General features: G+C 41.8%; 1 protein-coding gene across 2 annotated transcripts in view; it reads left to right on the forward strand.

Moving 5' to 3' along the window:
- SMARCC1 (SWI/SNF related BAF chromatin remodeling complex subunit C1) overlaps positions 1-12285 on the forward strand; it is a 172977-nt gene that overhangs the window by 146539 nt on the left and 14153 nt on the right. For both annotated transcript variants that reach the window (XM_044753984.2, XM_070493517.1), the window contains exon 26: positions 10198-10459. In XM_044753984.2, the coding sequence (XP_044609919.2) occupies positions 10198-10459 (262 nt within the window). The remainder of the gene's footprint in view (positions 1-10197; positions 10460-12285) is intronic.

A 12285-nucleotide genomic window follows, 5' to 3' on the forward strand; every position in this document is an offset into this window, starting at 1 on the left:
CCTGTGCAGAAAGCTCCTAAGCAGGAATTTCTGGGGCAGATGCTTTTGGTAGAAGGATATGGCCCAAACAGGACCAAAAGAATTAAGAAAATGCAAAGAATGAGAAAAGAAGCCACATAAAGTAGGAAACATAGAAGCAGGGGAACATTTGGTTATCTCAAGGGAATTTTTGGAGAATCCAAGATTAAGCTCTTTGGAGAAATTTTTTTTTAATGAGTTGACTAGGAAAGGAATTGATGTCTTTCTAAACAGTCGGCTGAATTTGAGGAATTAGTTGGGACTTTTTCCCTCTGATTATTTTCAATTTTTTATCTGTGTACGAGATACTGATATCTCTAAATGGTAGAACCTTAAGGTTGAATCGTCCCGAAAGAGTTTTAATTTTAAGGATCTGTTTGCATTTGTTAAGCTATTTCTTAGTGGTCAATCCAAGCAAGTCCTCTGACAGATCTTCATAATGAGTAGCCCGGTAACTATCACAATAGCCCATTTCCATTTTCTCTGCAGACTGGCTCTGCCACTTACATGGGCATCCTGTCCCCATGAGGAAGGAGAGGCTGCTTCAGTAACTCTCCTGCCCACATCCATCCCCAGTTCCCTGGCCCTGTAAGCATTTCTTGTATCCCTGGCCCTCTCCTGCCCAGGAGCTGTTGGCTACCCCAGTCTCATCTCTGCACCAGCCACACCACACCACAGGCAGGCTTCCCCCATGGCCTTGTTCTCTGTGCCACCTGTGTGCGTCCTGCTCCTCTGCCAACAAGGCCCTTTTCCCCCCTCTTTGCCCACTTCCTGTGTCCCTCAGCCCTGCACCTGTGGGTGATGTGCCCTCCCATTTTGCTGTTATGGCAGCCTAACAGAGCACTTATATTGTCTTTGCTAACGTACCAGAGTGTATATTCTTCGAGGTCAGAATCAATCAGTGTCTTTATTATTACACAACTGGCACATCATAGGCCCTTGTTTAAGTGTCTGCTGAATGAATGTATGCCAGCATGAGTGTCAGAAAGCTGGAAAAGTGGAAAGAAAGTCCACCCTTGGGGGACTCAGTTTAGTTTAATGGGGAAAGCAGTCAAGAAAACAAATGACATAGTGTGTTCAGTGCTCATATGGGAACAGAGAGGAGGAATACCTGGAAGATGGGCAGAGGGAGAAGGCGTTGGAGGGTGTTCCTAGACAGGAGCTGGAGCTTGGAGGGATGAGTGTTTGTGTTTATCTTACCCTAATGAGCTGCCCTTTTGTCATTTTACAGATTTTCCTTAGGGGACTTGGGATAACAGAGGGGTATAGTATAATGGATTATTGGCACATGCAGAATTCCAGTGATGATTGGGTAGTTCCCTTCAACGAGATGCCTGGTTGTTCATAAAGCAGAGCTGATGTGTTAGCCTGGAAGATTGGTGTGACCCTGACTGGGCACTTGGAGAACAATGTTTAAATTGTTAAGGGGCTCTTTTCTCAGCTTTTAGTCAAGGTCTCTTCAGAGGGTGAGCCTGCAGATCCCCTACTCTTTTAAACCACTGAGGGAACTGTCTGTCACCTGGAACAGCAGAGCCCTCAGCCCCCACCCAGCTCTTTCTGCTGATTCCCAGACATCTCTTGACCTTTTAGAATTTCCCTTGTGCTGTGGATTTTTAATATTTATAAAATCTCAAGTTATGTAACTCTACCATGTTTTTCTTACTTGAATCTTTTTTAATGTTAACTTTTAATCAGAGTACATAAAACATTTTACAGAATGGTCTCTGAATAAAACAGCACAGTTGAAAATGTTGGGAAAACATTCTACTGAATCTCTCCACCATGCAAGTTTGCTCTGCTTGAATCCTTTGGTGGTCAGCCTTTGGTGAGCCACCGCCACAGCATGGCCATTGAAAGATAAGTGGTCTAGGTCCATGCCTGGGAACTGAACCCAGGCTGCTGAAGCAGAGCTCACCGGACTTAACCATTAGACCACCGGGGCTGGCCCGTCAACCTGCTTTTTCTTCATCACAATTTGGGGCAGGAAAATTCTTTGTATGGCATAGTCCCTAGCCCTAGACACTAAATGTCAGTAGTGCAACTGTATTAGCTATTTATTGCTATATAAAAAATTATCCCAAAGCTTAGTGACTGAAAATAATATCTCACACGGTTTCTGAGGGTTAGGAATCTTCAGAGCAGCTTAGCTGGGTGGTTCAGGCTCAAGATGTCTCACAAGGTTGCAGTTTTCTTAAGGTTCACCTGGGGCTAGAGGATGTACCTGCAAGCTTATTCATGTGGCTGTTGGGAGGAGGCTTCAGTTCCCTGCCACTTGGGCCTTTCCATAGCACTACTTGTGAAATCCCCAGAGTAGGTGATGGAAAGAGCAAGGACATGAAAGCACTCAAACTGGAAGTCACAGTGTCTGTTATAACCTAAAGTTGGAAGTCACATCCCTTCACTTCTGCTGCATTCTCTCTGTCACACAGACCAACCCCGGTTCGGGAGTGGGTAGAGGGGTAGACAGAGTTGTGTGGGGAAGGTGTAAATGTTAGGAAATGGGATTGTTGAGGGCCAGCTTGGAGGTTCACTCTCACAACATTCAAAAGGAGTCCTACAAACTTCAGAAGGTCTCTCGTTCATTTCATGGACTACTAAGACATAACCTGTTTTCTCCACCCTAGCGCTTGTATGCGGTCCTTTCCTGTGGGCAAGCAAAGCCGTGGCTTTTTTCCTACCAGTGATTTCTGCACAGGCCTGTTATGAGAACTGAATGAGAGAAGTATAGTGTGTGCCTGGCTCAGTGCCTAGAACACATAGCGTTCAGTAAACCTTTGTATTTCTCCCTTGATGCAAACCAGTAAACAATTATGTAGTAAATTCTTCATATTTATAAGTCTTTGTTGGCTTTATCAACGTTTATTGGACCAGTCACTGGGCTAACTCACTTCATAGGGGTTTCTCATTTAAGATCTCAGAAACTCTATGAGGAAGGCATTAGCAAGAAAATACTGGTTGCTTTGACTCTCCTTGGACAAGAATCCAGCAGGCTGTTTGCTGGGAACATTAGGGCCATTTCTTTGTTAATCCTTACAGACTGAGAGACTGGAGCTTGGCCACACTGTGTTACGTACCTCAGATACAACAGTTCATTAATGATAGAGCCAGGTCTCAAACCGGCGTTTGTCAGCTCTGTGCTTTTATCTAGCACTTTATAGAGAATTGAGATGTTCTTAGCTCATTTTAACCAGCGTCCCTGAGATTTGCAAGGTTTTATCATTCCTCTATTATGACTCAAGAAAGTTGGGACTGCAAAGTGATCAGGTCAGCTAGGGGCTGACCTTCCAGCTCACGGCCTAATGTTCTTCTGCCTACCACTCTGCCTCAGTTCACCTTAGGGTACAGTCCTGCTCATCTTTACCTAGTGAGCAGGGGCTTTAGGACATACTCTTTTTGAATTAAACATTTGGTTTTGTTTATATAGCAATAGATTTCAAAAATCTTTTCTTAGACTTTAAGAATCAGATAAGTTTCTTTTTTCTCTAATGACTTAAAATCAGATGTTCTCTTGAGTCTTAAGTATTTAGTAATTAAGAATAAGGAGGGGCGGGCCCCGTGGCCGAATGGTTAAGTTGGCACGCTCCGCTTCAGCGGCCGAGGGTTTCGCCAGTTCGGATCCTGGGTGCGGAACTAGCACCACTCATCAGGCCATGCTGTGGCAGTGTCCCACATAGCACAACCAGAAGGACCCATAACTAAAATATACAACTGTGTACTCGAGGGCCTTGGAGAGAAGAAGAAAATAAATTTAAAAAAAAAAGATTAGCAACAGGTGTTAGCTCAGGTGCCAATCTTTAAAAAAAAAGGGGGGGGGGGGAGCCGGCCCAGTGGCGCAGTGTTAAGTTCGCACATTCCGCTTCTCGGCGGCCCGGGGTTCGCTGGTTCAGATCCCGGCTGCGGACATGGCACTGCTTGGCATGCCATGCTGTGGTAGGCATTCCACATATAAAGTAGAGGAAGATGGGCACGGATGTTAGCTCAGGGCCAGTCTTCCTCAGCAAGAAGAGGAGGACTGGCAGTAGTTAGCTCAGGGCTAATCTTCCTCAAAAAAAAAGATAAAAATTTTTTTTTTTCTGCTTTATGTCCCCAAACCCCCCTTGTAGACAGTTGTATATCTTAGTTGCACGTCCTTCTAGTTGTGGGATGTAAAAAGATAAAAATTTTAAATCTTACAGATACAGCTCTAATTAGAACTCAGTAGCTATTGTTACAGCTTTCTCATAAAGTACTGATATTGGAGGAAGTCAATTATGGGACATACTGAGTCAGTCTGTCAGGGAAATAACATGATAAAGAGTATTGCCTCTAGTAAAGGAGAGGATGCTGAGCTGGCACTGAGTTCACAACTCAGAGGGCCTGCCCAACTGAGCAGCCTTCAGTGCCAGGCAAATAGCACATATAAGTCAAGAGAATAGGTTTCAGACATGGGCTGTGTTCGGGACTGGAACCACTTGGAGAAAACTGGAAGGCCTGGGCCCTGCCTAAAGCATTCCCATTTGGATTAAGAAAAATACTTTGAGGCCAGTGAGGATGGATTTATTAGCTGATCCAGTTTATAGCACCTGGACTAAATGCTCTCTGAGTCTCTGAAGTTCATTTGGCTAGGTACAGAAATTGTAAACCTTCAGAAAAGGGAAACATCGTAGGAAACTCAAAGCTATGAGAAACCTGCACCCTTTCTTCAAGGAGGTTGAAGGATGGATGAGACATTGACACATAAGGAGACCAAATACTGTGAGAATGGGGCTGTGGAAATTCAGAGGAGGGGAGGCCATGGTTGGCCGAGATTATCAAGCAAAACTTCCTGGTGGAGGAGGGACTCATCTGAACTGTAAAAGTCCCAAATCCAGAAATGTACAGAGAAAAGCATGGTTGCTGAGGAGACTGAAGGGTCAGCCTTCCCAAATGTGGTGGTCTTTGCAGTATAGGTGATGGATTAAGTTCATTTATTCATTCAGCAAATATTTATTGAGCATGTGCTTTGTTCTAGGCGCTCGGAATACAGTGGTGAAGAAAACCGAACGAAACTCTTTGCCTTGTTGTAACCCAAGTAATTAATGAAGGATGTTAGAAGACGTTATGTGCTATATATGTGTATGCATACAAATATACTGTGGATGTATACGTACATATCCGTATGTTACGGGCTGGAAAGGGGAGATTGGCGGGGGGCAAGAGAGGGATTTCAGTTTTCAGTATTATCTGAATGGGCCTTATTGAGAAACTGACAATTGGGCAAGTGCTTCTAAGCACTAGAAACAGCCAGTGCAGAGGCTCTAAGGCAGGAGCATGACTGACATGTTTGGGGACTAAGGAGTAAGATCGGTAGGCTACAGCATAAGTGAGTAGGAGGAGATAAGAGGATAAAGTCAGAGATAATGGTGACCAAATCACAGAAGTCCCTCTAAGCCATCCAGAGGCTTTTCATTTTGCTCTAATTAGAATGTGAAATAATGGCAGAGCCTATTTTATGCATTCCATAAAAACGTGGAATAAATACAGAGGCCTGGCACGATCTTCCTTACATTTCAGCAGAGGTCAGTCTTACCTGCTGTGTTGTGGGGAATAAACTTCAATGTGGCAAGGTTAGAAAAGGGGAGACTGATGAGGAGGCTGTTAAAATAATCCACATAAGATGCTGGGGGCTTGGACTAGGGTCGCAGCCATGGGAGTGAAGAGAATGGTCAAGTTCTGGATAGACTTTAAAGGTACTGCTAATAGCATAGCCTCACACACAGAATGTAGGTTTAGAGAAATTTCTTGTACGTTATGGCAAATTAAGAAAGAAAGAACAAAAAGCCAAAAAGTGAATTTCATACTGCCCCAGGAGAATTGTATGTAACTTTGTTTTTTGGTATTTGTAGTGATTCATCGCTATGCTGCCTGTCGTATGATTGAATCTTTTGTTAGATATGCACCATGTTATGTTATGTTATGGGTAGTTTTAGTTGAGATTAAGAAAGCTGTACCTAGTAGTATGTTTACTTCTGAATCAAAAAAGACACATGGCCTCAGGAAGCAAGCCCGTTGCAACAAGGACAGAATGACCAGTCACAATGATGGTGCCTGCTCTCCCTTTGGGTTTCTGCCTCCAGAAGCACTCGCGAAAGTAGCAAGATGCTGTTACGTTGTTTTGTTTTGCCATAGGTGTTAAGAAGGAATGAAGATGGGTGCTTTGGACTTGGTTTTCCTTAAGTGAGTGTCTAGTCACTGACACCAGACGTTTTTAAGAAAGGTGTGATTATTTACTTAAGTTCTGAGGCCAGCGAGTCAGAGGCTTCAAGTCTCAGAGCTGTTTAGTCCTTGGCAGTGTGGATGGATTTTTGTGTCCCCCACCTTCTTTCCCGCCCCTCCTCCCCGCTTTATTCGAATGAAGTTGGGGCGAGAGCTTTGTGTGAACTTCAGCTGCACTTGCAGCTGTGTCTGCATTTGGTGTCTTGGTGTAGAAAAGTGCTCTGTTGTTCAGGTTCCGCTTGGATTCGGCTGCTTTATGTGCTGTCATGTGTAGGAGTGAAGGGGGAGAGGAAGGCAGAATTTGAATGTAGTGGGGGGATATGTCTTCAGAGCAGGGCCAGAGGCAGCTGTGTATGAAATTGAGTCTCTAGAGCCAGACTGGAGCCATTAAAGAAAGTGAACAGAGTATTAATACTCTATTTGCATGAGTAATTTACACTGTTCAGTTCAGCTATTTGGACTTTATCCAAAGTTTTAGGAAATGGAAAAGGGAGAGAAGAAAATCAAGGTATCTAATGTATAACTTGGGTACTTTTTAGTATTTTGGTTTTTGATTACAAAAATAACGTGTGGTGAAAATTATTTTGAAATAATGAAGAAATGAATAAATTAAAAAGTCTCTCCTGCCCTCAGTTTTCTTCTGAGTAATAATCAGTGTTTAATAGTATGGTGTCTTCCAGAACATATTCAGTGGCATATAACATGTTTATACATGGACACAAGTTTTTTTAAATATAATTGGGATTATGTTATAAATATTGTTGCAGCTTGCTTTTTTTTTTTTAAACTCTGTGTATCTCAGACATAATTGTGCATCAGAAATAATACTTTAATGACGGTCCTTAAACACACATACATACAGTTTTCTAGGACAGATTTCTAGACCTAGAATCACTGGGTCATTGGTTAAGGGCATTTAAAATTTGGTCAATACTGTTATCCTCTCCTCAAAAATTCCCAGTTCACATTCTTTCTGATTGCCACAAGAGTGAATGCAGTCTTCAATTGGACTCAATAACAATAAGGTATCCACAAAAACAGAGGTATCTCTCCTGTATGATGAGGCCAGGATATGTCCATAAGCTCTGCTGCATGTGCCCCAGAGGAGAGATGACCCTGGAGCCAGTTGGTAGCCTGCTATCTGGGAGTCCTCTCACTTCAGACGACCTATTCACCCCACACGGGAGCTTAAGCTTAAACTGGGTTGTCTTTTAGGGGGGATGTGTATGTGTGTGTGTGTGTGTGTGTGTGTATTTAATCACTTTACCTTTTTAATTCTTCTAATTACTTTCTTTTAATTACCTTCTGTGTTTTGAAATGACAAATGAGCTCAGGAAAAAATAGTGTAATTGAGTTAGTTCACTCGTAGACAAGGAAAATTGGGCACATTTTTCTTTCCAAGGTTAATGCCTTAATACTAACATCAGCTCCCAAAGAAAGACTGATTTGGTAAAACAAAACAAAAAAACCACTGAGCTGGGTGCCACAGAGACTAAAATTTCCCTTTAGAGACACAAAATCTCCCTCTAGTAACAGTTTAGCTTCTTTATAAAGCAGATCTTGACCTAAATTCCTATCATTCTTATAGAGATGCAGGACTTCTGCCAAGCTGTCCAGACCTGATAGTGGCTCAACAAAAACATAGGTAGGAGGTCCTTTTCTGGCAACCTCTTAAGTTTAACCTCAGCAAAGTCCTAAATTTCCTAGAAAGAATGGCTAGAAGAAAGCAAAAACTAGGCCCTCTAGGTGGAATCTGTAGATCTATTTTTTATTAGTGTACCTCTTATTTACATTATGTCACTGATTGGTCTTCTTGCAGAGCTGGACTGCCAGAGGATTCTCTCGCTATTTACCTTGCAACTCTCTTCTCATCTTGCAAACAAGGAGAAGTTAAACCAGGCCAGACTTTTCCCACTTCAGATCACCCTCTCTAGAAAATGAAGAGCCCACACCAGTTCATTAGGGCCATGGTAGCACCGTGTCTCATTCCCTCCTGATAATGCTCAACCGCTCACAAAATGGTTCATTTCAGATCTCCTTCTCCCTAAGGAGACTGCACGCCAGCTAACCAACACCCAGAACGTGAGCTTTACCATCTCTTCTCTCCATTTCTCCTCCTCTTCACCTGGTCATGCCTCTTCTCTTCACTCTGCCCATGGCCTGTCTTCCTGTACCTCATCTGTCCTTGGATGTTCCCTAGTTGCTTCTCCTGTTAACCCTTGATGCTTCTCACTCGGGTCCACAGAGACTTCTCTCCAAGCAGCTCTCTGTTAAAAGCTCAGATTCTTAGGCTAATTCTCATGCATATTCCATCTAGTTTTTGCTAATGATGGTATGTAGTATTTATGCACAGAACTGGTTGCTCCTGTAAGCTAAAATGTTAATTTTTCTAACCTATTAAATACCTTGGAATAGTGCTATCCAACAGAAATATAGTGTGAGCCATATATGTCATTTTAAATGTTTAGTAGCCACATTAAAAAAATAAGGTGAGGGGCTGGCCCGGTGGCACAGCGGTTAAGTTCGCACGTTCTGCTTCGACGCCCTGGGGTTCGCCGGTTCGGATCCCGGCTGCAGACATGGCACTGCTTGTCAAGCCATGCTGTGATAGGCATCCCACATATAAAGTAGAGGAAGATGGGCACGGATGTTAGCTCAGGGCCAGTCTTCCTCAGCAAAAAGAGGAGGATTGGTGGCAGATGTTAGCTCAGGGCTAATCTTCCTCAAAAAAGAAAAAAAAGTGAAATTATAATGTTTTATTTAATCCAGTATATATAAAATACTATTTCAACACGTATCAGTATGAAAAATTAATTCTTTTCATACTTAGTCTTCAAAATTCATTGTGTATTTTACGTTTACATCATATCTCATTTCAGATTAGCCACATTTTAAGTGCTCAGGAGCCATTTGTGGCTTGTGGCTGCTGAGTTGGACAGCACAGCTCTAGAAAATGCCTCCCAGTGACTTAGATCTTACTATCGAAAATGGTAGGATGGGACATTATTGAAAAGAAATGGGTCTATTAACCTTCCTTGTGATCTTTATACTGCTTACTTCCAGAAATCTGGATTTTTATTTTCCTTCATGTTCAAGTTGATTTTCTTTTTCAGCCCTGAATTAATTAATTTTGTTAGCATTTAAGGTGGGCTTCATTCTCTGAACTACTGCCAGGCATATGGTTTCTGAATTTCCTGGCACATATAATAATTTATTTCTCTTTAATTTGGGTCCCAGAAAGATTATCTTGAATATTGAAATGCTTATATTCTTCAAACTAAGATTCATGTAAATTTTTATTTAGGCATCTAAAATATACTGCAAATGTGTCACCCAGTATAATTTTGGGTACTTGAAAGCTAAGATTTACAGTGGCTCTGCCAAAGTTCCACATAAAAGAATGTATATCTTTGCAGCTAAAGCCGCATCCACTCATCCAGAGGATTTAACTCTGGTGCCACGTTCTAAAACAGTAACCAAAAGGATCACATCCAGAAGAGAACACCTGGAAAGATTGGGGGGACTTGAAATAATAGCATCTGAGGGACTAGTAAAAGAGCAGGAGGCTTGTTTTACCTGGGGAACATTAAGGTGATCATGGAAACTGCTTTTAGATATCTTAAGGCCTAACAACAAGGAGAGGATTACATGTGTTCTAAGTGGGCCCAGAGAACAATAGCCCCACTGGGTGAAATTTACAAGGAAAGGCAGACCTTATATTTAATGTAGAGAAGACCTTGACTTTGGTAACATGTTACCAAATAGATATGTGCTACTCAATAAATAATGCCTTTTCTCTTACTGTGGATGTTGCAGGAGGCAAGGGGGCCATGTAACTTTGATAAGGTATAGGGAATTCTTGCATCAGGTAGATGTCCTGTGTGTCGTCCAATCCTTGAGAGCCTCTCTTGGTGTCATTTTTCTTCCCCTTCCTTTTCTTAACAGTTAGAACAACAGAGGCAGCAGTTGCTTACTGAACGCCAAAACTTTCACATGGAACAACTGAAATATGCTGAATTGCGAGCCCGACAGCAAATGGAACAGCAGCAGCATGTGCAGAACCCTCAACAGGCACACCAGCATTCAGGAGGACCTGGCCTGGCAACACTTGGAACAGCAGGGCACCCTGGCATGATGCCTCATCAGCAGCCCCCTCCCTACCCTCTGATGCACCACCAGATGCCGCCACCTCATCCACCCCAGCCAGGTAAAAGGAAGACAGTGCTCGCGGACAAGCCTGGGGTCAGAGCATCAGAGGGGCTAACCACACTGTTGGTGATTTCTGACTTGGACTGTTCAAAATGTCCATTGTCATCCAGGAAATTGTAGGCCAAGTGAGATCTGGTTTTATAGCCATCACCACATAATGCCTGCCGTATTCTCTTTCTAGGGTCCTCTTGGCATAATACCTTTCCTTGGGTAGGTCAGCCTCTGAATGGGCAACGTTTGCAAAGTTCTTTAAAAGTTCCTCCTTAGATTATCTATGTTTGGTTTTGTTTTGTTTTGTTTTTTACTTACAGACATTTTCAAAGATAGACACCGCAAAAGGAAGAGTACAATGAACTCTCATGACCTGGCTTCCACAAGCATCACTTTTCTGCCATTTTTAACTTTTTGTTATGGAACTGTTCAACTATAGACAAAAGTAGAGAGAATAGTATAATAATCTCCAGTATACCTATTGCACAACTTCAAAATTATCGATATTTCATCTCTTCCTCCTTCTTGCTTTGGGGTGAATGATAGACTTGAAAATGTGTTTCTAATCAATGAGAATCTTATCCTTTGACATAATGTAGTGTTATCACACCCAACAAAAGTAACCATGATTCCTAATATCATTAGTTAGATGTCTTTAAATGCATCACTTGTTTGGATCAGTATTCAAATAAGGTTCATATGTTGCATTTGCTGATAGTATTCTTAAATCTGTCTTAACGTGTTAACAATTTGTTGACTTTTTTTCTTTTTAAATACCATTTTTTGTGTTGAAGAAACCAGGGTTTTCCACCTGTGGCTGTACCCAATTGTACCCAGAAGGTGCACAGCATCATTTCACTTATCCTTCTCCCCCCTTCCCACCCTTCCACACATCTCCCATAAACCAGAGGATTGCTCTGGATATTTTATCAAATTCAGTTGCACTTTGGGGAGACAGACATTTTTCTTGTAATGTTGGTTGTCTCTCTTGGTGACATTGTTTGGGCAGTGGTTCTGGTGTTGTTAGACTGGTCCATCCCACTACACAGTTGCCCATCAGACTCTCACCTAAGATTTCACCTGCCTTTGGGAATTGCTTCCTAAATCAGTGTTTCATCAGGCATTGCAAAATGGTGAGATTTCTAATTTGTTATTACTTCTGCATTTATTTATATTTTATATACATTTTATTTATTTCTATTTTATTCATATTTCTTATTTATATAAGAAATATATTTATATTTCTTCTGCGTTTGTTAGCAGTGATTCTTTTCTTAAAAAACCTTTTCTTTATCAATCACTTGGTTATCCTCAAAATCATTCCTTATAGGAAAAGCTAGATGAATGCATCATTCTTCCCTTTTATCAGTTACCTAATAATGAGTTGCTGCCTCTTCACCATCTTCCCTCTACCCCATCTCCAAAGGTGACCCATAAACGTTTTTTTTTTCTTTCTATCGTGTGAGCATGTTTTTAGTATTGTGAATTTATGTATTTTTGTAGTTTTTTTGTTTAATCTGTTATGGGCATTACTCTTTTTGATGCTCACACTGTCCCATCTTTAGCTTGTTGGAACCCTGTTCGAGGTGACAGCTATTCACCACATTTTTACCACATTGAAATCTGAACTCACAGCTCTTTTAAACTGAAGTGCCAACATCTTTAAAAATAAAATGTACCTTTAATTCCAGCCCTACCCCTGCCCCTCATTCCTTCTGTTCTTGGAGGGCAATATGTATGGGTGTATGTTGTGTGTTTTATTCTTCTAGTAATAGTCATCCAATCAGGTTTTTATAATTACTCTGTAGTAATGCCCCAAGTGCCTAGTAGAGG

Source organism: Equus asinus, chromosome 21, assembly GCF_041296235.1.
Source record: "Equus asinus isolate D_3611 breed Donkey chromosome 21, EquAss-T2T_v2, whole genome shotgun sequence".
Classification (NCBI taxonomy): domain Eukaryota; kingdom Metazoa; phylum Chordata; class Mammalia; order Perissodactyla; family Equidae; genus Equus; species Equus asinus.